General features: G+C 46.0%; 1 protein-coding gene, 1 long non-coding RNA gene and 1 pseudogene across 2 annotated transcripts; 1 reads left to right on the top strand and 2 right to left on the bottom strand.

The window, feature by feature from the left end:
• The first annotated feature begins 40 nt into the window (after positions 1-40).
• Positions 41-25,979, top strand: LOC136330640 (uncharacterized). The gene is made up of 3 exons (XR_010730350.1): positions 41-142; positions 1,636-1,783; positions 25,783-25,979. It is a non-coding gene; the product is annotated as an uncharacterized lncRNA (long non-coding RNA).
• Positions 13,512-22,926, bottom strand: LOC136328648 (protein IWS1 homolog pseudogene; annotated as a pseudogene).
• MTLN (mitoregulin) lies at positions 24,988-26,320 on the bottom strand. The gene is made up of 2 exons (XM_066267735.1): positions 25,988-26,320; positions 24,988-25,117 (listed from the first exon to the last, which is right to left on the bottom strand). The coding sequence occupies exon 1, from the start codon at positions 26,263-26,265 to the stop codon at positions 26,095-26,097; it is 171 nt and encodes a 56-aa protein (XP_066123832.1). The 5' UTR covers positions 26,266-26,320; the 3' UTR covers positions 24,988-25,117; positions 25,988-26,094.
• Between the last annotated feature and the right edge of the window lie 495 nt (positions 26,321-26,815).

Here is a 26,815-nt window from a genome sequence, read left to right as displayed (position 1 = left end):
TTCAGGTCGCCTGACCCCGCCCCGCGGGAGAAGGGGCGGGGCCAAGTGTCACTGGAATCCTGCGCGGTGCTGGGTCGCCGCACTCATTAATTTGATTTGCGATTGGGATAGGATCCTGGCATTGCCTCTGCGGGGTGTCCAGGTAGGCGGGACCGTGTAGACGCCTTTGGTGAATGGAAACGCTCTTGAGGCCTGGCAGCAGCTCCTCGGCCTCCCCAGGTGGCTGTCTCCGAGTCACCCGTAATATCCGGGGCGCCGAGATGGTACCCGAGGTCGGAGTCTGTGCACTCGTGTAATCTTTGCGGAGCGGGTGGAATCCTTAGAGCCCAGGACACTTTCTGGAGAGCCATGTGTGCTGGTGGCCGTCTCAGCCTTGATCATTGGTCGCTCTTTGGAATTGCCTGCACATGCCCCAGGTCGGGGAGGAGCTGTGATCCAAAGATACCAAAGTTAGGAGGTAAACTGGTATCCTAAAACCTACTTTGCAGCACCCATGAAGAGCCTAGCTAAATGATCTGGAAGGACATTCAATGACTATTGTGTCCCCAACCTCGTAAAAATGAAGCTGCTGGGTGGCCAACAGGGAAACCCTACAATGAATTGTTTTTTTTCCACATATATTAAGTACCTTATTAAACAAAAACATTGTTGAAGAACGTCTTGATGTTAAGGGGGCTGGGCTGATTCCAAAGCAACGCATTAGAAATTTTATGGTAGCTAATGGAGCAATTTTAGGTGTTGTTAATAAAAGATGTTTTTCCAAAAAGAGAAATATAAATCCATGCTTTACTGGGAGCCGAAATTTATATCTGTTGTATCCAGACTGTCTGATTTTACTCTAGTGATAAGTATTGATGTTAATTTTCCTTGAAAGCAAGTAAGGAGAAATGGGTACATAACAGTTAGTATTTGATGCTTTGTTGAGCCAGGCTTTTCTAAGAGATGGTAAAATGGCTGGGAGGGGGCTGTTGGCAGAGAGGTTGAATGTTCCTACTGTGCTCCTTGATTAAAAGGAGCTTAGCACTTCTGTTTGTCTTTTTATTTTGTTTCTGTTTGTATTTTGTTTTATCAAAATGAGTTCTCTGAACTCCAGCTGAGTGAGCCCCTCTAGTCCGACCATTTTTCTTCCTCTCTACTGCTCTCCCTCAGTACATAAATACAGTGAAGCTCATTTCAAAAAACTGAAACAAAGAGGCTGCCATCTAAGGATGGGGCACCACCAGGCGTCCCCAAACTACGGCCCTCGGGCTGCATGCGGCCCCCTGAGGCCATTTATCCGGCCCCCTGCTGCACTTCTGGAAGGGGCACCTCTTTCATTGGTGGTCAGTGAGAGGAGCACTGTATGTGGTGGCCCTCCAACGAAAGGTCTGTGGGACAGACTTTCCTGGCCCCCTGTGTAAAAAGTTTGCCAAAGAGTGTGATGCTCTGTCCCAGTAAGAAGCACAGATACGTCTAGGGGCCAAGGGTGGAAGAAAGAATGGCTCCTCTTACCATTAATTCTAATGATCACACTGTGGTATTTCTATCACAACTCTGAGTTCTGAGCATTTTGAGACCCTGGTTCTCAAAAAAAAAAATTTCCATCAAAGGATATAGCAAAAGTCCCACTGAACTTTAATTTATACTTGCCACCAGGCACTTTGAGCTCCTCATGCCAAGGGACCACCAGGCGAGAAGTAGTAGGCACTGCCCTGGCAGGAGCAACTGACCCTGCTCATCAGGAAGAGCCAGGTTATACAATGGAGGAAAAAGGCAAACCATACACCCTTACTCAGTTTTAATGGTAAGTGGACAGGTACATCCTGAAAAGGGCATGGTGACCAGGGACTCAGCATAGGTGCTTTTTGAAGGCGAGAAGCATCTAAAAGGGATAATAGAGGAGAGATTATCAGTTGGGGCCTCAAGACCAGCTGCCGTGGAGGGGACTGTAGTTTGTCCCATTAACCATCACTTTTCTCCAGGAAAAGTACAGCTGCTCCCAGAACACATACAAAGAAGTGTGAATCTGAGTAGCAAAGGAGTAGTCGACACCATGATAAACCATCCAGGTCTACCCTCACAACGGAAGGGCTTTTTCAGGAATTGTCTGCAAATGAAGAGAGCTTCCTCCCCTAGGTCACACCCTCCTCTCTGGGAACAGCATGCATCCCATGACTGGCTGAAGCTGGGGTGTAAAGGCTTTGGCCCTGACTCCAACTCAGGACAACTTGAGAGACCAGCTTCAGAACTCTCACAACAGGTTCAGCTGAGGCCATTATTGAAATTACACATCACCTTCTCCCTCTGACCAAGGCCATTTCCTTCCCTCTCCATAGATCCTGAGTCTGAAAGCACTCTCAATACCATATATTAATCTCAAAGTTAGCTTCCCAGGGAACCCAACCTGAAACAAACTGACATTGAGTTCAATAAACTATGCCTGTCCAGGAAAGTTGTATTGAGAGTTAGGTCACGAAAGTGCTGGGGCACTGCACACTCCCCTCTGCAGCCAGCCTTCTCTGCTGTCCCTCAGCAGATGCCCTTGCCCTCTGTCCAGCCCTTCCTTGTGCAGGTGAGATGACTGGACATCTCTCCCAGTGTGGGAACCTGGCAGAGAGTGAGGAAGCACTCGTTACCAGTAGTGTATGTAGAAATTTCTCAGGCATTACCCCTAAGGATAGGTATTCCCCAGAAGGTTAGATGGACCAACTCTTAAGTTAATTAGGGTTAGCTTTGATGCCTATGTTTTGGTTCCCTCTCCCCTAGTACCTGGGAAATAACTGTGTGAGTCTGATACAATAACCAGGCTCCAACTATCAAGCCAAAAGGCAGCAATAATTGCGTTTTCCTTTCTTCAAAACGGTATGTAACCCAAAGCTTTATTCATCTATTATTCAGAATGGAAGTGTCTACAAAATTCATCCAATTATTCATCAGCACATGAATTTTCATAGCAGGCAATTTCCCCCTGATCTATAACCTTAAACAATTCATGAAAGCATCTGTGTTTGTCATCAAGGACAGGGCTGCATACAAGTCAGCCCTTCTCAGAACCAGATCAAAATCCCTGGTGAGAATCTTGTTCAGGCAGCCTCCACCAACCCTGACCTGGGAGGAAGGCTCCCTGCCTCTTTTAAGCAAGAACTGTACTTATTTTCCCAAGTGAACAGTGAAGGGCCTGGAGCCCAGAAAGTGATTGCGTATGATTCCTTCCTTCCTTCCTTCACTGGCTCAGCTAAAAATGTTGGCCTAAAGGCTCTCAATCCCTGGAGCTTAGGACCTAGGTCCTAGGTAGACCTACCTTAAATACTTCCTCTTAGAACCTTTGGAAACCTAACCTGTTTCCTTCTGCAAGCAGGGAGCTCCAATAGGGGTAATACCCTGTCCTCTCACATGCTTGGCCTCAGGGAAAGTCAAAAATGACAACTCTGGTTATGGCAGCAGGGAACTGGTCATACCTCTTGGGAGTGTGAGCTGCCTTTAGAGCACATAAGCCCATTGCTCTCACTGAGGAGGGCTCAGCCTACGGGGGCAGGAGCAGGGGAGGCTTTCTCTGGCTAGGGGTTGGCCTCGTGTGTACTCCAGCCCAGCCTCTCTAGCAGCAATACATATTTGGCCCCTGGCTGCCACTCCTGTATTTCTCAGGGCCCTCAGACCCTAGAATCGCTTTCCTGACCCCTTCAATCTTGCCCTTCTTTGAGTTTCTGTTGCATTTTTTGGTGTATCTCTACAGCAGGGGTTGGGAACCTATGGCTCGCGAGCCAGATGTGGCTCTTTTGATGGCTGCATCTGGCTCGCAGACAAATCTTTAATAAAAAATAATAACGTAGGCCCTGGCCGGTTGGCTCAGTGGTAGAGCGTCAGCCTGGCATGTGGAAGTCCTGGGTTCGATTCCCGGCCAGGGCACACAGGAGAGGCGCCCATCTGCTTCTCCACCCCTCCCCCTCTCCTTCCTCTCTGTCTCTCTCTTCCCCTCCCGCAGCCGAGGCTCCATTGGAGCAAAAGATGGCCCGGGAGCTGGGGATGGCTCACTGGCCTCTGCCCCAGGCACTAGAGTGGCTCTGGTCGCAACAAAGCGACGCCCCGGATGGGCAGAGCATTGCCCCCTGGTGGGCGTGCCGGGTGGATCCCGGTCGGGCGCATGCGGGAGTCTGTCTGACTGCCTCCCCGTTTCCAGCTTCAGAAAAATACAAAAAAATAAAAAATAATAATAATAACATTAAAAATAGAAAACATTCTCATGTATTACAATCCATCCATTTCCTACCGCTCATGTTCATGGTTGTGGATGGCTGGAGCCAACCACAGCTGTCCTCCGGAACAACACCAAATTTTTATTGGATAATGCGTAATGTACACAGGTCGTATGGCTCTCACGGAATTACATTTTAAAATATGTGGTGTTGGCCCTGGCCGGTTGGCTCAGTGGTAGAGTGTCAGCCTGGCGTGCGGGGGACCCAGGTTCGATTCCCGGCTAGGGCACATAGGAGAAGCGCCCATTTGCTTTTCCACCCCCCCTCCTTCCTCTCTGTCTCTCTCTTCCCCTCCCGCAGCCAAGGCTCCATTGGAGCAAAGATGGCCCGGGCGCTGGGGATGGCTCCTTGGCCTCTGCCCCAGGCGCTAGAGTGACTCTGGTCGCGGCAGAGTGACGCCCCGGAGGGGCAGAGCATCGCCCCCTGGTGGGCAGAGCATCGCCCCTGGTGGGCATGCCGGGTGGATCCTGGTCGGGCGCATGCGGGAGTCTGTCTGACTGTCTCTCCCCTTTTCCAGCTTCAGAAAAATACAAAAAAAAAAAAAAAATGTGGTGTTCATGGCTCTCTCAGCCAAAAAGGTTCCTGAGCCCTGCTCTACAGTGACATTTCATTAGTGGGCAACTACCTTTTCTCTCCTTTCCTCACTAGCTGAGATCTAAGAGAAGACATTCTGACATCAGCTCGGTAAACAAAGATGACTGAAGGGAACTTGAAGAGAAAGACATAGGAGAAAACGATGACAGCACCGTGTGATGGGTGTGCTGATGGGGCGGGGATACACACCAACAGGAGCCCAGCCTTGTCGGGAGGGGTAGATTAATGTGAACGGTAGCCTCAAGCCCAGCATCCTCTCCCTTTGTAGATGTTTGCATTTCAGCCACTCATCATCACCCCCCTCCTCTCTAGTAAAAGTACTTTGGTTTCTTTTCCTGGAACCATTCCTCCCTCTTCTCATCCACATGGGTAGACAAGGAACTCTAGGTCTGGCCAGTCAGGGAACTGAATCCTCCTGGTCACAGGGACTCAGGGACAATGTCCATCCCAAACTGTTCAGATTATAGTGAATCTTGGGACATTTGTAAACTGCAAGGAAGGAGCTTGATTTTCTGTTGAATTTGATGCTCTGAAGAGCCTGGGGCGAAGCAGCTTCCTTACTGCCACTAGGAGGGGCATGGGGGAGCGTGCCACTAGGGGGAGCATGGCCTGTGCCTCAGTGCTGGGAAGTGGGGACAGTCATTGCCACCTACAGCACCAGGTAACACAGCTAGGAGATAGGAGCATGCTCACATCAGTTCTGGGCACTGGGGCCAATCAGCTTCCACCTATAGCACTAGGCCACACAGTGAGGAGAAGGGAGTGTAGAATTTGACTTCTTGTCTGGGGTCTCCTGAGCTTGCCTGCTTAGCCACCTTCTCATAAGAAGGTGGCTTCCGGACCTGGCCGGTTGGCTCAGCGGTAGAGCCGTCGGCCTGGTGTGCGGGGGACCTGGGTTCGATTCCCAGCCAGGGCACATAGGAGAAGCGCCCATTTGCTTCTCCACCCTCCCCCTCTCCTTCCTCTCTGTCTCTCTCTTCCCCTCCCGCAGCCAAGGCTCCATCGGAGCAAAGATGGCCCGGGCGCTGGGGATGGCTCTTTGGCCTCTACCCCAGGCGCTAGAGTGGCTCTGGTCTCGGCAGAGCGACGCCCCAGAGGGGCAGAGCATCGCTCCCTGGTGGGCAGAGCTTCGCCCCTGGTGGGCGTGCCGGGTGGATCCTGGTCGGGCGCATGCGGGAGTCTGTCTCTCCCTATTTCCAGCTTCAGAAAAATACAAAAAAAAAAAAAAAAGAAAGTGGCTTCCCTCAGCCTGTGTCCATTCACAGGACAGTGGTCCACAACTGTAGCTACTGAATGTTCTACCACGTGATGCTGGGCCTCAGCGACGGCCCCTCCCAGCTGCTTCTCAGCTGCATCCTGGGCAGTGGCCGACTGTCCGCACAGACAGGCCCATCATTGCAGAATGGCTGTGCGGGAACAGACATGGGCAAATGACCACCCCTGATGGCCTACATGGAAGATGGCTGGTCTTGCTCCTTGTAGAAGCTGTCTGGATGTCAGGTATCAGTGGCCCACAGTTCACACTCTGCATTTACAGTTAGAGTTGATCTTTCCATGGAGGCTACAAATATGAGTAGGAAAATCATTTAACCAAGGCTTAGAAGGGAATCTAAGACTTAAATACCTGCACATTGTGTCAGAACCTTTGAAGTTGAAGGTTTGTTTATTTATTTATTTATTTTTTACAAAGACAGAGAGTGTCAGAGAGAGGGATAGATAGGGACACACAGACAGGAACGGAGAGAGATGAGAAGCATCAATCATCAGTTTTTCGTTACAACACCTTAGTTGTTCATTGATTGCTTTCTCATATGTGCTTTGACTGTGGGGCTACAGCAAACCAAGTAACCCCTTGCTCGAGCCAGCGACCTTGGGTCCAAAGTGATGAGCTTTGCTCAAACCAGATGAGCCTTCACTCAAGCTGGCGACCTCGGGGTCTTGAACGTGGATCCTCCGCATCCCAGTCCAACACTCTATCCACTGCACTACCGCCTGGTGAGGCTATTTATTTATTTATTTATCTTTAATTTTTCTTAAATGAGAGGAGAGGAGGCAAGCAGACAGACTCATGTATCGCACTAGACCAGGATCCACCCAGCAAGCCCCCTATGGAATGATGCTCTGCCCATCTAGGGCCCTTGTTTTATTGCTAGGCAACTGAGCTATTTTAGCATCTGAGAGGAGGCCGTGGAGCCATCCTCAGCACTCAGGGCCAACTTTCTCCAACTAAGCCATGGCTGCAGAAGGGGAAGAGAGACATAGAGAGAGAGAAAGGGAGGGGGAAGGGTAGAAAAGCAAATGATCACTTTCCTGTATGCCCTGACCATGAATCAAACCCGGGACATCCTCACACCCAGCTGACACTCTACCCCTGAGCCAACTGGCCAGAGCCTGAAGTTTAAGTTTAATGGAAGACACTAATAGGCTGTGGAATGTGGGAGACAGGCTGTGGGATGTTGGGGTCATTGCAGCCTAAGGCTTGGTTTGGGACTGAGCCTTTCCCACTCTCTTAATACTAAGATCTTTTAATCCTAAGATCTTCTCAACACTAAGCTTTTCACCACACCCTTGACTGTTGCATGATGTAGGATGGTGCACTCTTATGAGGAATCCAATTTATGCCTCAGATGAATGATTTCTCTTTTTCCAAATAGCTCCAGATATATGGAAAAAGTTTGTAGATGAAGACCCTCAAACCCATCAGCGAGATCTTCTGAGCATGGCTTTTAAGGTCTATAATGACCAAGAGGCAGACAAAGCCCAAAAGAGATCAGACAAAATACCAGCTCTTGGTATATGCCCTTAAAGGTTCCAATGCCCTGAAGATGCCTCATAGGACTAATCAGGGCCCTGCTTCAAGAGTGGAAAGGAAGGTCATTGAGCTAAAGCCTGCCAGGCTTCTCAGCCCCCAGCAGGGACATGCCTTTGCTGTGGAGAAAAAGGAACACTGGAAGGTAAGCATCCCTCTTGGTCCTCTAAGGGAGGGTTCAGTCTCTTCCAGTCCTGCTCCAGCCACCTGTGATCTAACCTTGCCCAGCCTGCTGGGACTTGCCACTGAAGGCCAAAGGTGCCCAGAGCCATAGACCCATCTCATGTCACTGTGGACGAGTCTACGGTATTTCTTCCAAGTAGCAGGTAAACTGATCTCGTTTCTTGTAAACACGAGGGCCACTTATTATGCCTTGCCTGAATATTTGGGTTTTTATTGATCCCTCGAAGATCTCTGTTGTGGGTGTTGATAGTCTTATCTTCTGCTGCTTTGTTTGCCCCATGCCTATTTTAGGCTGGGACCTGCTCCTAATTTAGACGAATTTACCTCTGCCACCCAGCATAGTATATCCCAAGGTTCTCCTCACCACTTCCAGGGCTGCAAAACTCCAGGTAAGGGCCCCCTGGTCTCATCTTTCCAGGCTGAAGAGAATAAGGGCTCTATCTCCACACATGCCTGCAGATGGCTTTTCCAGTCTACCTGAATCATTACCACCTAGAAGAAGTGGTCATTGGGAATTGGACTCTAGCTGCAAAGTGTAGAAATGTGACAACAATTCCAGTGCTGTGTGGACTTTTCCTGGATGTGTTGTTGGACTCCTGGACTTTTCTGGGACTCCTGGACTTTTCCTGGATGTGTTTCCTGGACTCCTGCTCCTTATGACAGCTCTTAATGGACTGAACTGGGGTTGCGTTGCATTTGCAGGGAATGTGGAATGATGATGTGTTAGCATGGACTGGGTGAACATGTTAAGGACATTCAAAACTACCTGACCAGGCAGTAGTGCAGTGGATAGAGCATCGGACTGGGATGTGGAAGAACCCAGGTTTGAGACCCTGAGGTCACCAGCTTGAGCACATGCTCACCAGCTTGGACCCAAAGTCGCTGGCTCGAGCAAGGGGTTACTCGGACTGCTGAAGGCCCACGGTCATGGCACATATGAGAAAGCAATCAATGAACAACTAAGGTGTCGCCACGAAAAACTGATAATTGATGCTTCTCATCTCTCTCCATTCCTGTCTGTCCCTAGCTATCCCTCTCTTTGACTCTCTCTCTCTCTCTGTCCCTGTAAATAAAAAATAAAAAATAAATTCTTAAAAGGACATTCAAAACAGCAAAGACACTATTATAAATCCTGTTATATTGACTAAGAATTTGCTTAAAGGCTTTCATACCTGTAATGTATTAAGACACTTGTTTCGGTATCTGTTAACATTGGCTATGCTAATTTTCTGTTTATTCTGTATTTTTCTTTCTTTTTTTTTTTTTTGTATTTTTTTTTCCTGAAGTTGGAAATGGGGAGGCAGACAGACTCCCGCATGTGACCAACTGGGATCCACCGGGCATGCCTACCAGGGGGTGATGCTATGCCCATCTGGGGTGTTGCTCTGTTGCAACCAGAGCCATTCTAGTGCCTGAGGCAGAGGCCACAGAGCCATCCTCAGTGCCCGGGCCATCTTTGCTCCAATGGAGCCTTGGCTGCGGGAGGGGAAGAGAGAGACAGAGAGGAAGGAGAGGGGGAGGGGTGGAGAAGCAGATGGGCGCTTCTCCTGTGTGCCTTGGTTAGGAATTGAACCTGGGACTCCTGCATGCCAGGCCGACACTCTACCACTGAGCCAATCAGCCAGGGCCTATTCTGTATTTTTTCTATCTGCCTCTGTATTAGAATCTGGGAAATCAGACGAGTGCAAATCTCAGCACTGTTGGAATCCATGGGAGTCTGAAAAGACCAGAATAACAGGCTTTATTGAAAGGAAGAAAGGAACCCTGCCAGGCACTTCTCCGGGGAGAAGGACACTGAAACAGACTCTGAGGCAAAATTTTATAGAGTAGGGGGGAGAGCATTGAGCAAGTATGTGTTGAGTCAGCAGTTCTGGTATGCTCCCTTCTGCAGTCCTACGATTTCGGCCTCCTGGAACACTTCTCCTTGGGGCAGTCGACCAGCTTCCTAGAACTGTTCTGCTTCAGAGGCGATAGTAAGTAAGCAAGGGTGGGGTCAGATAGACAAGCGGAACAGCAAAAGGGCAGTTGGAAGTTCTGGTGAATTCATGTATCTATCAAGCACATGAGCTAAATTTAAAAAATATAAAAAAGGGGCATATGTGGGAGATGTGCTGTGGGCTGGCGGGGTCGTTGTAGCCTAAGGCTTGGTTTGGGACTGAGTCTTTCCCACTCTCTTAATACTAAGATCTTTTAATACTAAGATCTTCTCAACACTAAGCTTTTCTCCACACCCTTGACTGTTACATGATGTAGGGTTGTACACTCTTATGAGGAATCCAATTTATGCCTCAGATGAGTGGCTTTGTATCAGAGACTTTCCTATTTGTACATTGGATTAATGGCTTTAATTATCTATGCCAGACATGTCCAACAGTTTTTGCCCCCAGGCTAGATTAGAAAGAAAATTTTTTTCACGGGCTGGATGAAATACTGAAATTAAAAAATGTTTACTACAGACCCTGGCCGGTTGGCTCAGCGGTAGAGCGTCGGCCTAGCGTGCGGAGGACCCGGGTTCGATTCCCGGCCAGGGCACATAGGAGAAGTGCTCATTTGCTTCTCCACCCCTCTGCCGCGCCTTCCTCTCTGTCTCTCTCTTCCCCTCCCGCAGCTGAGGCTCCATTGGAGCAAAGATGGCCCGGGCGCTGGGGATGGCTCTGTGGCCTCTGCCCCAGGCGCTGGAGTGGCTCTGGTCGCAACATGGCGACGCCCAGGATGGGCAGAGCATCGCCCCCTGGTGGGCAGAGCGTCGCCCCATGGTGGGCGTGCTGGGTGGATCCCGGTCGGGCGCATGCGGGAGTCTGTCTGACTGTCTCTCCCTGTTTCCAGCTTCAGAAAAGAAAATGCAAAAAAAAAAAAAAATGTTTACTACAAAAACAATTCACTTAAGTAAACAAAATTTTATTATGCAATTTGTTTATGAATAAATGTGAGTGAAAAATTTTAATATACAATATTATTTTAATAAAAATATAATTACATACCGTGTAAATATCCAAACTGTATCGCAATCAATCAAAACAATATTTAATTAATAGAATGAGCTTGAAGGGGTTATATTGCAAATAAAACAATTATTTCATTTTACAAACAACCTGGACACATTTTCAGTTATCAACTGCAGCTATTGTCTATGCTACAGTGCCACTTGATTCAGCACACTTGACCACAAAATAACGAATTGTTTGATCTTGGGTGCGCACTGGCAAACTCCACCTAAAAAGAATGTAGGTTTCACATTGCCGCTAAATGTCAAACAGTTCATGCCGAGTAGAGACGAATACAAAAGTTGTAAATCTTTATAATGGAATTTTTTTAAAAAATAAAGAAGTGGCCCTGGCCGGTTGGCTTAGTGGTAGAGTGTCGGCCTGGCATGCAGGAGTCCCAGGTTCAATTCCCGGCCAGGGCACAGAGGAGAAGCGCCCATCTGCTTCTCCATCCTTCCCCCTCTCCTTCCTATCTGTCTCTCTCTCCTCTGTCTCTCTCTCCCTCTCCCGCAGCGAAGGCTCCAATGGAGCAAAGTTGGCCTGGGTGCTGAGGATGGCTCTGTGGCCTCTGCCTCAGTCACTAGAATGGCTCTGGTTGCAACAGAGCAACACCCCAGATGGGCAGAGCATCGCCCCCCGGTGGGCGTGTCGGGTGGATCCCAGTCGGGCACATGCGAGAGTCTGTCTGACTGCCTCCCCGTTTCCAACTTCAGAAAAATACAAAAATAAATAAATAAATAAATAAATAAATAAATAAATAAGTATTGTGAATCCATTCGACCAATTATTGGAAGTTAACCCTAGATTAGTCACACGTATAATTCATTTCTGCGTATCACTATCTTCTTAAATATCTCGATTTCCAATAATCAAAGATGCTTTCGCTTCTGAGTAGCTGGGATTTTAAAGTAGCAGAGAATATTAAAAATTTAATTGCAGGTCACATAAACTTATCATGTGGGCTGGATTTGGCCCGCAGGCCATATGTTGGCCATGCCTGGTCTATGCTATATAATAAAGCAAAGACCAGAGTCTCGCTCTCTCTGATATTGCCATCAGCATTGAAAAGGCCTCCCGAGCTCATCCTCTTTTCTTGATGAGTCTATTTTCTTAATTCTGCAGCGTTCTCCCTCCGGACCTGGAATTACTAGCTGTGCTGGTTCGCAGCAGTGGAAATCTATATGAATAATTAAAAGTTTAATTTATGAATGCATGGCTCTGAAATTTTGGGAAAGAATGCATCTCAGAAATAACAGTGTTAGTTGGGAATTTATTTAGTTATGAAAATGGCCTATTTAGTTGGAATACTCCAAAATCAAAGCCATTTATGTGGATTAAAGGTAGTTTTTGTCCTATCTGGCCCATGTCCATTATTCACTCATCCATGTGACCAGTGCCTTCTCCCTATTAGCCACGGCAGCTCCTAGCCCCTTTGAGCTTTACATTCCCCTCAATGTGGATATATTAGAATGTGGTTTCTATGGACCCTTCCACCACTTATACCTCATTTAGATATTCAGTAAAGACGCGGGCATCATTTAGGGACAAGATGATATTGCAGTTTTATCAGAAAATGCACATATGGGGCCATCCTATGACCTGCTGCCTGGCCTAATGTGCCTTCTTCATTTCAGATGTCAGTATATGGATGGGCATGCCTGGTCTATGCTATATAATAAAGCAATTATTATATTCCCTGTGCAGGTCACTGCTACAACAACCCTGTGTTTGTCTGCTTTCCTCATGTCCTGATCCCAGGCCTAGGGACAGGAAGTTGTAGCAGGCCCTTGGGTAAAGTCTCCTGTTTGTCCCTACTCGGGTTGAACACCACGACACAAGGATCCCTGAGATGTCCCAGGTTCCCCCTTACTTTCCCCCATTCCTGCATGCTCCATGTCCTGAGAGCTTTTCCACCTGGAAGATCAGGAAGCATAACCCCCCTTCAGCCTGGCTCTAGGACCCTTGAGGTCTTGTGTTCTTGTCTTTCTAACCGAGTGCCTCTTTTTTTCCTGGAAGTTAACTCTAGTTCTGCTAGCTGATTTCTCCATTCCCATTTGTTTGATACTCCATCCATATCCCAGGCTGCAGGCCTGATGCTGTTCAAGATGGGGTTCAGTTTTGCTTAATCTACACCATTGCTTACCACAGGCACTCTAGGCCACCAACTCCTGTCCCCTTGAGGTTTATACTGTATACTCCTGCCCCTCCTACTCCCCTGACCCTGTTCTACCTTCTGCTGGGAAGCCCACCTCTCGCTCTGCTCTGAGATACATAAAGACCTCAGGTTCTACTCACCATGACCAAATACATGCAATAACATTGTAAGATCTTGGAATGAATAAAAGAATGAGGTTATTATGAATGAGTCTTTCAGCCATGAATTTTTTTTATTATTATTTAAGTAAGAAGAGGGGAGATAGAGACAGATTCCCGCATGTGCCCTGTCCAGAATCCACCTGGCGACCCCAGTCTGGGGCTGATGCTCTGCCCATCTGGGGCCACGCTCACAACTGAGCTATTATCGTCCAAGGCAGAGGCTCCATGAAACCATCCTTAGTGCCCGGGGCCAACATGCTTGAATCAATTGAGCCATGTCTGTCATGAATTTAATACCAAAATCAATATGGCATCGTGGACAAGTGGGACCTTGACAGAAGGATGGGAACACTGAGTTCTGGTCCCAGCTCTGCTATAGCATTTTTTTTCTCCCAAAACCAGACTGGAATTTTATTGTGTAAAGTTTATAGAAGTGTGACTACTATTCCTTTGTACAAAGTACACAACAAATGGTTTTAAATAAAATGGAGAGAGATGCAAGTCCTATGACAATACTTGATACAACCTGAACCATTTACAGATAGATACACTAAAAAAATTTAAAATATCATCTTTTCTCCAAAGAGTCCACTGAGCATTTCTTAGAGATGGGAATGCCTCCCAGGCAAGGTCACAAAGGCATTTTATTGCCCTCAATGCTGATCTTCACGGCATGTGCGGATCTGCTTTTCTTCCTGATAACTGTGAACTTCCTCATCTGTTTATCCAGGTGACTGATACCCTTCTTGGAGGTCCCCTGAAACCTGGATGACTCCATTTCCACATTCCACTTGGGCCTGACAACATAGTCCTTGTTTGAGGGCATTGGCACTCTTGCATGGGCACAGAATCCAGGATCTCCAGGTCTAAGAGCCTTCTCCTCTCCTGTTAGAACATTCTCCAGGTCTCTTCGAGGGGTCTGACCACCGGTGCTGCTCACCCTTCGACGCTGAGGCATTTGCTCTAGGTCTCTCTGCTCCCACTCTTCTCTCATCATTCCTTTGTAGTTTGAGGTCAGACCAAATATAGGCCGAGACCATGCATTGATTAGTTTCCCTGCCATGTCCTTGTTGGACCTTGACTCCTTGGGATGTTTGTAGAGATACATCACTGCCCGTCCGATCCCACTGTGCTTCAGGGTCTCTTGGCTCACACTGGGCAACTCTTGCAGAATCTTCAACAGCTCCTCTCGGATCTTTAGTGCTGGCAAACTCCTGTCTGGTAGAGGTGAGAGCCACTCTTTGATGGCAGACATCACAGCACTGTCAATAAATGTTTCTTTAAGGTCCTGCTTTTTAAGGTGCATAACCACAGTAGGTAATAATGTTAATTTTTTCAGTGCTGACTTTTTTTGATTGTTCAACTGTCTGTCTTCCTCAGCAGGCTTATTCATCTTGGTGATCATGGTGCTCACCACATGATCCGCATCGCTTATGAAAGTACCGCCATCACGATTGCGTCTGTGCTTGCCGCTCATGCTCTTTTTCCGCTGCAACATCATCTCAAAATCCGACAGAAAGTCTATGTGCTTTCCTCTCTTTATGTTATCATCAGAATCTGACTCTTCAGCTTCTTTTACACGTGTTTCACTTTTTTCTTCTTCCAAATCTTCTTGGTTAAAACCTGTAAATTCTTCCTCCTCTTCATCACCAGATTCTCCAAATATGTCTGCAATGAGATTTTCTTCTTCATTCCCTGACTCACTGTCACTCCCAAACAGATCCTTCTCTTCGTTTTTCTAGTCGGACAGCTCCTTCCCTGCTCCTTCATCACTGTCGGATGCTGCAGTCTTCCCTCTCCCACCTGATTTGTCTGACGCAACATCACTGTCTGAGTCCTCTGCATCTGAGACAACACAACTCTTCTTTGCTGATGCTTTCTCTTCTTCTGTCCGAAAGGACAGCAGCTTTTCGCTTCACTGCTTTCTCCTCCTTCCCCTCCTTTTCTTCATCTTCGTCACTGTCAATTTTTGGCCTTTTAGGTTCCTCCTCCTCGCTGTCAGAACTGTGAAACCTTTTCCTGTCTACATGGCTGTCTGAATTGAAGACGTTATTCTGCATCTCTGTCTCCTCCCCCTTGTTCTCCCCATCACTGTCATCATCTGACTCTAGCTTCTGTTGGTGTCTGGAGGCCTCTTCAGTGTCCGAATCACTGGCCAGTTCCTTCTGAGGCTCCTCGCTCTCAGAGTCACTGACTCAGGGTTTGGGAAGCTCCTCATTTTCAGAGTCACTGGCCTGGTTCCTTGGGGGGGGGGGGTCCTCACTCTCTGAGTCACTAATACAGGGTTTAGGAAGTTCCTCATTTTCAGAGTCACTGGCCTGAGTCCTCTGAGGCTCCTCACTCTCCGAGTCAGTGATCTGAGGTTTAGGAAGCTCCTTGCTATAGCATTTTATACACAGAGAAGACTATTTTATGGTTACTTGAATTTAAAACTAATTAGTTTATTAAAATATAATTTAAAAACCTAGTTTTCCTTGGGACTTCAAATTTAGCCTATAAATCTTATCCTATTTTTAAATTCTAGTTCAGCAATACAAGCACCTTCACATTCTTTCAGTATTGTTTGATTTTGAACTAAATTTCTAAAACAATCAATTCTACTAATAAATGTAGTTAATTAGCCTGACCAGGTGGTGGTGCAGTGGATAGAGCGTGAGACTGGGATGCATAAGACCCAGGTTTGAAACCCCGAGGTCACCAGCTTGAGTGCAGACCCACCAGCTCGAGTGCAGGGTCTCTGGCTTGAGCAAGGGATCATAGACCTGAGCCCAAGGTCGCTGGCTTGAGCAAGGGGTCATTCGCTCTGCTGTAGCTCCCCCCCCCCCCATCAAGGTATATATGAGAAAGCAATCAATAAACAACTGAGGTGCTGCAATGAAGAATTGATGCTTCTCATCTCTCTCCTTTCCTGTCTGTCTATCCCTACCTGTCCCTCTCTCTGTCTCTGTCACAAAAAGAATGTAATTAAATTCCTTTAGACATTTAAAAATTCATATAAATTTTATCTTGCTTTTAAGCACTATGAATGCCTCACTTAGTAAAAGTTCTTCAAATGAATCTAAAGAATCACTTAAATTAGTTGAATCAACCTCATGTTCTTTTGAATGTTATAAATGAGTTAAATATCCCAAACCACAGATTATCTTAATGATGTCCTAAAAAAGGGGTTGGGAACCTTTTTGGCTGAGAGAGCCATGAACGCCACATATTTTAAAATGTAATTCCGTGAGAGCCATACAACAACCCGTGTACATTAGGCATTATCCAATAAAAATTTGATGTTGTCCCGGAGGACAGCTGTGATTGGCTCCAGCCACCCGCAACCATGAACATGAGCGGTAGGAAATGAATGGATTTAATACATGAGAATGTTTTTTTATATATATTTAAAAATATATATATTTATTTTATTTTATTTTTTTTGTATTTTTCTGAAGCTGGAAACGGGGAGAGACAGTCAGACAGACTCCCGCATGCGCCCGACCAGGATCCACCCGGCACGCCCACCAGGGGCAACGCTCTGCCCACCAGGGGGCGATGCTCTGCCCCTCCAGGGCGTCGCTCTGCCGCAACCAGAGCCACTCCAGCGCCTGGGGCAGAGGCCAAGGAGCCATCCCCAGTGCCCGGGCCATCTTTGCTCCAATGGAGCCTTGGCTGCGGGAGGGGAAGAGAGAGACAGAGAGGAAGGGGGGGGTGGAGAAGCAAATGGGCGCTTCTCCTATATGCCCTGGCCGGGAATCGAACCCGGGTCCTCCGCACACCAGGCCGACGCTCTACCGCTGAGCCAACCGGCCAGGGCGAGAATGTTTTATATATATATATATATATATATATATATATATATATATATATATATATATATATATATATTTTTTTTTTTTTTTTTTTTTTTTTTTTTTTTTTTTTTTTTTACAGAGACAGAGAGAGTCAGAGAGAGGGATAGACAGGGACAGACAGACAGAAACGGGGAGAGATGAGAAGCATCAATCATTAGTTTTTCGTTGCGTGTAGCAACACCTTAGTTGTTCATTGATTGCTTTCTCATATGTGCCTTGACTGCGGGCCTTCAGCAGACCGAGTAACCCCTTGCTCTAGCCAGCGACCTTGGACTCAAGCTGGTGAGCTTTTCTCAAACCAGATGAGCTGGGCTCAAGCTGGCATCCTCTGGGTCTCGAACCTGGGTCTTCCGCATCCCAGTTCAACGCTCTATCCACTGCGCCACCTCCTGGTCAGGCTGTTTTATATTTTTAACGTTATTATTATTTTTTATTAAAGATTTGTCTGTGAGCTAGATGCAGCTATCAAAAGAGCCACATCTGGCTTGCGAGCCATAGGTTCCCGACCCCTGTCCTAAACTTAATACAATAGTCTAACTTGATTTAGTTCATCATGACTATGTAATTTTAAACTCTCCCAGGGTTAAAAAAAAAAAAAGCCAAAAGAAAACAAAAACCTTACCCACCAAGAAAACAGTTTTCCCACCTGAAGGGAATTGCATTGTTAATAGACAGAGATTTCTGACCAGATCACATGATCTGGGGCTACACAGGCCAAGGACCCACCGTAATCCTGCCTAACTACCTATGTTCTCTCTGAGCAGTTATTACAGTTGCTGTCACTAGTCCACACCTTTAGGTTCAGGGTGGTTTCTCCTAGATCCAAGTTATACCGTGATGTCATTCTTCCATTGGTGTCCAATGAACCAACACTGCATCTCCACTGCAACTTCAGTGATGTTCCTTCTCTTGCTTGACTAAATCTAGAATTTCTTAGCAAACTTTAAACATTTTTATTGCCTTTTCATTTTAATGCTTTATAGCAAAGTAATGTTAGACAAATTAACTAACCACTGTGAACCTTGATTTTTCATGGTGTTATTGTGAAAATTAATTAAGAAAAAGTTTTTAGGGCCTGGCTGATTGGCTCAATGATAGAGCATTGGTCTGGCGTGTGGATGTCCCAGGTGCAGTTCCCAGTCAGGGCACAAAGGAGAAGCAACCATTTGTTTCTCCGCCCCTCCCCCTTTCCCTTCACTCTATCTTTCTTTTCTTCCGCAGCCATGGCTTGGTTGGAGCAAGTTGGCCCCTGGCGCTGAGGATGACTCCATGGCCTCGCCTCAGGTGCTAAAAATAGCTTGATCACCAAACAATGGCCCCAGATGGACAGAGCATCATTCCGTAGGGGACTTGCTGGGTGGATCCTCGTCAAAGCACATGTAGGAGTCTGTCTCTCAGCCTCCCTGCTTCTCACTTAAGAAAATACTTTAAAAAGGAAAAAAGAAAATGTTTTTAGAGTGCAAACCACCCTAAAAATAAATTAAGTTGCCTCTTTTTTTTATGATTTTAATTTCTGTTTACATAGAGTCAAGTTGCCCTTTTTAACATTTGTAATTCTCAATATAATATTATCATTCAATATTTAGACCTGGAAGCCATAGGTAAAACATTTTTTTTGCCGTTTTTATTTTATTTTATTAATTTTAATGGGTAGGTAAAACATTTTTAAATAGATTTTGAAAAATTTCATTCATTGTTTTCTCAATATTATTACTCATTATTAGGTTTTTATTTTTAGAAATTGTACTAATTTTATTATTATTTTTTAAATGTGTAAGTATTTTATTTATTTATTTATTTATTTACTTACTTATTTATTTTGTATTTTTCTGAAGCCAGAAACAGGGAGGCAGTCAGACAGACTCCCACTTGCGCCCAACCGGGATCCATCCGGCATGCCCACCAGGGGGCGATGCTCTGCCCATCTGGGGCGTTGCTCTGCTGCAAACAGAGCCATTCTAGCGACTGAAGCAGAGGCCATAGAGCCATCCTCAGGGCCCAGGCCAACTTTGCTCCAAAGGAGCCTTGGCTGCAGGAGGGGAAGAGAGAGACAGAGAGGAAAGAGAGGGGGAGGGGTGGAGAAGCAGATGGGTGCCTCTCCTGTGTGCCCTGGCCGGGAATCGAACCCAGGACTTCTGCATGCCAGGCTGACGCTCTACCACTGAGCCAACCGGCCAGGGCCTATTTATGTATTTTTAACAGAGACAGAGAGAGAGAGTTAGAGAGAGGGATACATAGGGACAGACAGACAGGAATGGAGAGAGATGAGAGGCATCAATCATCAGTTTTTCGCGGCCACACCTTAGTTGTTCATTGATTGCTTTCTCATACGTGCCTTGACCGTGGGCCTTCAGCAGACCGAGTAACCCCTTGCTCAAGCCAGCAACCTTGGTCCAAGCTGGTGAGCTTTGCTCAAACCAGATGAGCTCACGCTCAAGCTGGCAACCTCGGGGTCTTGAACCTGGGTCCTTCCACATTCCAGTCCGACGCTCTATCCACTGCGCCACCACCTGGTCAGGCAAAATTGTACTAATTTTAAAAAAGGAAAGAAATCCTCAGTTTCTATGCTGTAAACACAGCTCATTGAAATGTAAGTATAGTTCTTGGGAAGCTTATAAAAGTTAGTATGCTTTACCTATGGTAAATATCTTGCCTTTTACTGGCTTCTAGAGCTCCTTTCAAACAACTCTCAAAAAGCAAATTACCAACCCACAATAAATGGAGACATTAAAATATCATGTTCTTAAATACCATGTAATTTTAGGAAATTAAATTTTAATCTTCCCTCCAACATTTTATTCACTTATTTATTTAAAATTTTATTTAGTTATTTATTTTTTACCGAGACAGAGAGTGAGTCAGAGAGAGGGATAGACAGGGACAGACAGACAGGAATGGAGAGAGATGAGAAGCATCAATTATTAGTTTTTCGTTGCGACACCTTTAGTTGTTCATTGATTGCTTTTTCATATGTGCCTTGACCACAGGCCTTCAGCAGACTGAGTAACCCCTTGCTCGAGCCAGCGACCCTGGGTCCAAGCTGGTGAGCTTTTTGCTCAAGCCAGATGAGCCCGCGCTCAAGCTGGTGACCTCGGGGTCCCGAACTTGAGTCCTCTGCATCCCAGTCCGATGCTCTATCCACTGCACCACCGCCTGGTCAGGCCCCCCCAACATTTTATGATGAACTCATACAATAAAGTGGAAATAACTTTACAGTAAACACCCGAACCCACCAGCTAGATTCTACCATTAACATTTTACTATAATTCTACTTATTTGATCCATCTATTCATCAGTCCATCTTATTTCTTTATTTATTTCAAAAGAAACTGCAATCATCAATACATCTCCCTCTAAATAATGCGTGATGGATATCACTAATTAGAATTCACTATGTGGCATAAATTTACATACAATAAAATACATACATTTTATTTTATTTTATTTTATTTTTTTGAGACAAGGGGAGATAGACTCCCACACATGCCTGACCAGCCTGACCGGGATCCACCCAACAACCCCCATCTGGAGCTGATGCTTGAATCAACTGAGCTATCGTCATCATCCAGGGCCAAGGCTCAAACCAATAGAGCCACTGGCTGTGAGAGAAGAGAGAGAGGAGGGGGATAACAAGGGGGAGAGGAGCAGATGATCACTTCTCATGTGTGCCCTGACCAGGTGAGCCCGCGTTCAAGCTGGCGACCTCGGGGTCTCGAACCTGGGTCCTCTGCATCCCAGTCTGACACTCTATCCACTGCGCCACCGCCTGGTCAGGCTATCTTATATCTTGACTGAGTATTTTCAAAATACTACATGTAAATTTACTGAGGTACCCACAAAAGAGCCTTATACTTCCATTGTGTTCTTTTCTATAAATGATGTGAACATAATGTGGATGAAGAATGAGAGATAAAAGCTCACTAGCTTCTCTACTCTTGCTATTCCGCATCTGTCTGGATGTTATTACAACATTCACACACCTGGTGACAGTCAGTCATCACAGGCATGAATGAGCTGTGCTTTTGTCCCTTGAACACCAGTTGGAACTCTGTTCTGTATTTCCTATGTAGGGACAGGGAAGAATGAGCTCACACTATCAAAGAGCTTGAAATATTCAGGGTATCAAAGGCCCCTGAGCCTGTTCTTCTCCAGGTTGAACAATCCTTATTAACAGTTTTTTTTGGGGTTTTTTTTTTGTTGTTGTTTTTTACAGAGACACAGAGAGAGTCAGAGAGAGGGATAGATAGGGACAGACAGACAGGAACGGAGAGAGATGAGAAGCATCATCATCAGTTTTTCATTGCAACACCTTAGTTGTTCGTTGATTGCTTTCTCATACGTGCCTTGACCACGGGCCTTCAGCAGACCGAGTAACCCCTTGCTCAAACCAGCGACCTTGGGTCCAAGCTGGTGAGCTTTGCTCAAACCAGAAGAGCCTGCACTCAAGCTGGCGACCTCAGGGTCTCGAACCTGGGTCCTCCACATCCCAATCCGATGCTCTATCCACTGCACCACCGCCTGGTCAGGCCCTTATTAACAGTTTTTATCTTTGTTTTAATAACAATTTTTGTAGTTTACATCTCAAACTTTTCCTGGTTCTTCCAATGCTGCACTGTATTATCATTAGATACAGAACCATATTAAATATCTAGCCAAAGCTCAGGTTAAGTCAATGCCTCAACAAGCCAATGACCCCTTGCTCAATCAAGCCAGCGACCTTGGGCTCATGTCTATGATCCCTTGCTCAAGGAGGCGACCCCATGCGCAAGCTGGTGAGCCCAAATATATATATAGTTTGAGATATTTTTACTTTGCAATTACTTATCTTTGAAGTTAACTTTTCTTGTGTATTAGTTACTTGTACTTCTTCATCAGTTCAAGTCCTTTGCTCTTGCATATTAGGATTATTCTATAACTCTCCTATTTAACTTGAGTCCCAGTGAAGCAGTAACAGCCTCCACTGGAGGAAGGCTGGAGACACCGGGCTGGAGAGTGGAGAGTGGCGTTGGGTGCAGAGGTGGTTGGAAATGGTTACTGTTAAAACGTTGGATTTGGAGGTGCGGTGTTAGGTTCGGAGACTGAAATGTTATGGTGAGGGCACTCAGTCTAAGGTCACCATTTCGGGAGGTTGGGTCCCTGGGATTGGGATGGATGAGGGGTCAGAACCTGGGTTTGGTGAGGGAATCTGGGATGGGAGCATAATAGTGGGGAAGGTCTGTGGATCTCGGCAGCTCCAGGATTCCAGAGCCCAACTCTCCATCTCCAGCGCCCTTGAAGCCCCACGGCCCAGGCCCCATAACAGCCAAAGCAGGGGGCTGAGGTGGGCATATGCTGATGGCATCACCCCCTAATGTCATCTGCTGGGGCTGCAGAGGCCGCGTGGCCAGCTGCAGTCCCTGCAGCATCCCAGCCAAAAGCTGAATCAGGGGGACATTAGTCAATGTAGCTGGTCCTGAGGTCAGCTGTGGCTTTCCTTTGTCTGGTTTTGCTGCATTTCTCACTCTGGAGCTGTAACACAACTGAGGCCCAGATGTTACCTCTAGAGGTTGATGCTTAAGTGTTATTCTCAGGCTTTCTTGTTCGTTTCTCCTTTAAGGGGGCCTAAAACCACATGACTAGTGATAGGCCAGGGCAGGGTCTGAATTCTGCAACTAGCAATACTACGAAAGCAGGGGGTCTAAACCCTGTGACCAGCTAAGAAATGAAAGGTCACACTGAGGGGCGAGGTCCTTCTTTTCCCAGTTTTGCCCACTGCTAGGCTGTTGGAGCTTTCATCTGGGTGGCCTTCTGTGCTTGGCCTATAGGCCTTGCTCTGCTCACATCTGCCTGCCAGTCTTCCCTCCCACAACAAAATTAAACACAATATAATGCTAAGAGCAAAATCTTGTTTTGCTCCTTTGGACTGTGAAAGGGAATCATGCACTGTGTCCTAAGATGCACCTGTACACTGTGTGAGGTGGTAGTTCGTCCATCCCGGTATTTTACTTGATGTACTCAGATTCATTCCTTCTACTGTTGTTAGATGTTGGTAGTCTCCATGTTAGGGCTATTATAACTAGTGCTACTATATACACATGTATACAGTAGGAACACAGGTACAGGATGGTGGGCCAGAGGGCATATTTTATGTCCAGGTTTGGGAGATACTGCCTAGTTTCCCAAACATTTACTGACTTATTCCCTACCAGCAGCATATGGGTTTTTGTTCATGTCCTTAACAACACTTGGTACTCTCTTTTTGTAGCTCATGTCTTTATTTTTATTTTCTCCATTATGACATATGATACTTAAAAGTTCACTTAAATAGCTGGATATAGTATTTCCATTAAAAATGTAACAAATGAGTAAGTGATTAAGTGCTATAATATATTTTAAAATGGATTAACAAGTCAGTACTTCTAAGTTACCTTGTAAGAGGTAAGCAAAAAGTAATTACACTAAAGGCAATTAATCATTTATAAAATCCTTATTTTAAATGTCTATAAACTTTAAAAATATCCTATATCTGATTTATAGGAATTCTCATATTATAAATGGAGAAGTTACAGGGTTGTGACCATAGTTTATGTTGGAAAAAACAAACAAAACCCCTACTTATGTGTGCAAATATGAGCAAAGAGACGGCTCAGGTAGAAAGATGACTTTGGTCTTATATATTTCTGTTCCATAGTCAGAGTTATAAGAATTTATTCCCTGTGAATGCTGGAACGCCATCAAGATCAACATGGTGGGGGGCAGGGGGTTGTGTTGAGACATGTATACATATTTCAACAAGCGAACAGCTTATAATTTCCAGGGTACATGACTGGCATCATAACCCATCTCCCAACCTCTTCATTGCCAATTTTAGCTACCATGGACAAAGGAACATTTCTGTGTGAGACAACATTTTTAGAGGAAAAACTAACATGCATTTAAGTAAGGCAAGGGGTAGAGGGCTAGAGGAGAAATGGTGACAGAGATAATGCCCATCACAGAGCTGGGACACAGAACCACAGTTTAAAGAGGCAGTCAGCGGAAAACGAGGAAACGATTAAGAGTGGCATGAGTTGGTTGAAAACCACATAAGCACCAAGATAGGACTCAGAGTGAACTGCACAGCCCAGAGGGCCAGGTATGACAGAACACTGAGGTGAGACAGGAGAGGGAGATGAGTGTGTCAGGGGGCTGCACATAAATAATGGGAAAGGAAACAACATCGGAATGACCAGGTTCACCACAAACACTACATGTGAAGAGGCCCAAACAGGCAGAGCTAGTCATAACCTAGATGCTTACCTGGACAAATACCCACAGTATGGGAGCACCATGTGCCTTAAGAAACCTACCTTTTCTCAAAGAGCCTCAATGAGCAATAATGACTGCAGCCCAGATGGGATAGCGCTCTAAGAGCCAGCATTTCAGTGCTCGAGCACTACTTTTGCAGAATGAACATAATGTTGGAAGTAACAAAGCATAATGGCTCTTAAAAAATGGAAAAATAGAAAGCTTTCTATGGAAACAACTTCTTTGAATTTTCTGTTAACATGGAGCTGCTATTAAACTGGCTAAAACCTAAAATTAATCTTTACAGGAATGAGCAAGGGCAGTGTTCTAGAAAATACTTCTTGCAAATCCAAAGATAATCAGTGATTTGGTCACTTACTCTTGATTTTTAGACATAGTTGGGATTTACCACTAAGCTCTATTCACAAGGAATTCTCCGTCACGTGCGTATTTCATGACACAAATAAAATTTTTACCAATAAAAATATATACTCTGTACCTTAAGAATATTATTAGCCCTAGACACTCAAAGGTCTTCTATACATCACGCCTACCTCAGTTATTGTTACATAGCCTCTTACTTTGCTGATCCAGTCTGGTAAAATAACTGACCAAAGGGGCTCATAATGGTGCCCAAGCTAACTCTGCTTTGCAGTTTTATGAAGGAACTAGCATAGATTCCTTAAGAAACAACGTGTCTGCTCAAAAGTACTAATTAATCAGTTTTGATCATCCAGATCTCTTGATGCAGTGAACTGCACAGCAGGCAAGACATCCATTTTCCTTTTAATAAAAGTTTCAAAGATGTTTAAAACTTTATTTTAAAAAATAAAATTGATTCATAATATATATGGAGAAATTATTTCTGTCCAGTGCTCTATATCCATCTTCAACAAGCTGTTGGAAACAGAAAAAAGAAAAAAAATTACTAACTTTAAATTATCCTATAGTACAGTTAAAACATGAACTACAAGATACAGCATTACAAGTTAGAAAAATCAGACCCTGAACATTTATTTGCACAGTTCTGACTTCCAGGCCATTTTCCTCACCACTTTGCCAGGCTGCCAATGACCTAAGGATTCAGACAAGATTAGAAAGAATGAAAAAACTAGGGTGCTACCAAGGATATTATTGAAACGAATGATTGTAGGGGTAAAGGGTGGCAAGGACATCTTTTTTTCCTTTCGTTCTTTAAAAATCTTTTCCTTTTTATTGAATTTACTGGGGTGACACTAGTTAACAAAAGCATACTGGTGCACAGTTCTACAACACATCATCTGTACAATGTACTGTATATTCACCACCGCAAGCCACGTCTCTGTTCATCACCATTTATCCTACATATCCTCCCCCAATCACCACACAGTTGTCCTTGGGTTATCTTTTTTTAGCTCAATCCTTCCACCTCCACCAAAACACACATAGAGCAGCGTCAGCGTGCTCTTCATGGGTCTGTCTCTACTTTGCTTGTTAGTTAATTTTGTTCATTAAATTCCACATGAGTAAAATCATATGATAGTTGTCTTTCTCTGACTGGCTTGTCCTTTCCTTCTTTCCAGTATTAACATTTAAGCTGAATGCAGCGACCGACATTGCTCGTGGTAATTCCGAGGGAACACACGCCAAGAACTGAACAAGGGGACCAGTGCAAGTTACTGGGGAAAACAGTTTCCTCCTTTCTGGTGTCTGCAGGAGCAGTTCCCAGACATCCGCCCCTCTCCAAAGTCTCCCCTAAGGCTTAGAGCCACTCTGAGTACTGCTCACCGACTCGGGAGCAGCCTGGAGTGTGAAACGACCCTGACTCAGGCGAAAGGCCCCGCGCAGACAGGACAACGTGGACGCGCGGGATCCAGCGGGGCTACGTCCCGGGCTCAGGCCAGGTCCAGTTTCTTCTGCGTCACCGCCAGCTTGTCCTGCAGTCTCCGCTTCCTCCAGTCCAGGTAGCGCCTCCGCAGCCGGTTCGCCTGCCAGCCCACTAGCACTCCAGAGGCGAAAGCCAACAGCACTGACAGCTGTAGCTTCCTTTCCGACACGTCCGCCATCGCGCCCAGCGCGCAGGAGGGCCTGCGGCAGGGCGGGTCACATGGCGCGGCGGGTCACAGGGCACTGCGCGCTTACGGGGGTGGGTGGGGGAGGCGTGTCCAGTGCCGCCTTCTGTGCAGTGAGGGCGTGACCGTGCAGCGGGGCCTGGAGCTGTGACTTGCTGGGATTTCGCTACCGTGATTACTTGTTACAAAAATTTATTAACAGGCTGGAGACTCTCCTGTGGGCTGGACGAAGTAAGCAAGCATGTTGAGGAATCTCAAATAGCAAAGCACGGATGTGGTCTCTGGGAATGGCAGCACAACAGCAGGCTAAAAGCTAGAGTCCTCCTGTCCTACAACCGAAAGGATATTAACTTCCTACAACGTGAATAAACTTGGAAGCAGATTATTCCCCAGCACCGCCTCCAGGTGCGAATCCAGTGTGGCTAATACCTTGACTGTAGTCTTGAGAGACCCTAATAGAGGACTTGCTTCCCTGGACTCCTAACCCATGGGAGTTGCCCTAGTATTTTACACAGCAATAGAAAACAATCCAGGGGGGGGGGGG

Source organism: Saccopteryx bilineata, chromosome 3, assembly GCF_036850765.1.
Source record: "Saccopteryx bilineata isolate mSacBil1 chromosome 3, mSacBil1_pri_phased_curated, whole genome shotgun sequence".
In the NCBI taxonomy this organism is placed as follows: domain Eukaryota; kingdom Metazoa; phylum Chordata; class Mammalia; order Chiroptera; family Emballonuridae; genus Saccopteryx; species Saccopteryx bilineata.
This window is presented reverse-complemented; position numbering and strand designations above follow the sequence as displayed.

Excerpts from the sequence above, each read along its gene's own strand:
- MTLN (XM_066267735.1), bottom strand. The coding sequence starts at position 26,265 with ATGGCGGACGTGTCGGAAAGGAAGCTACAGCTGTCAGTGCTGTTGGCT.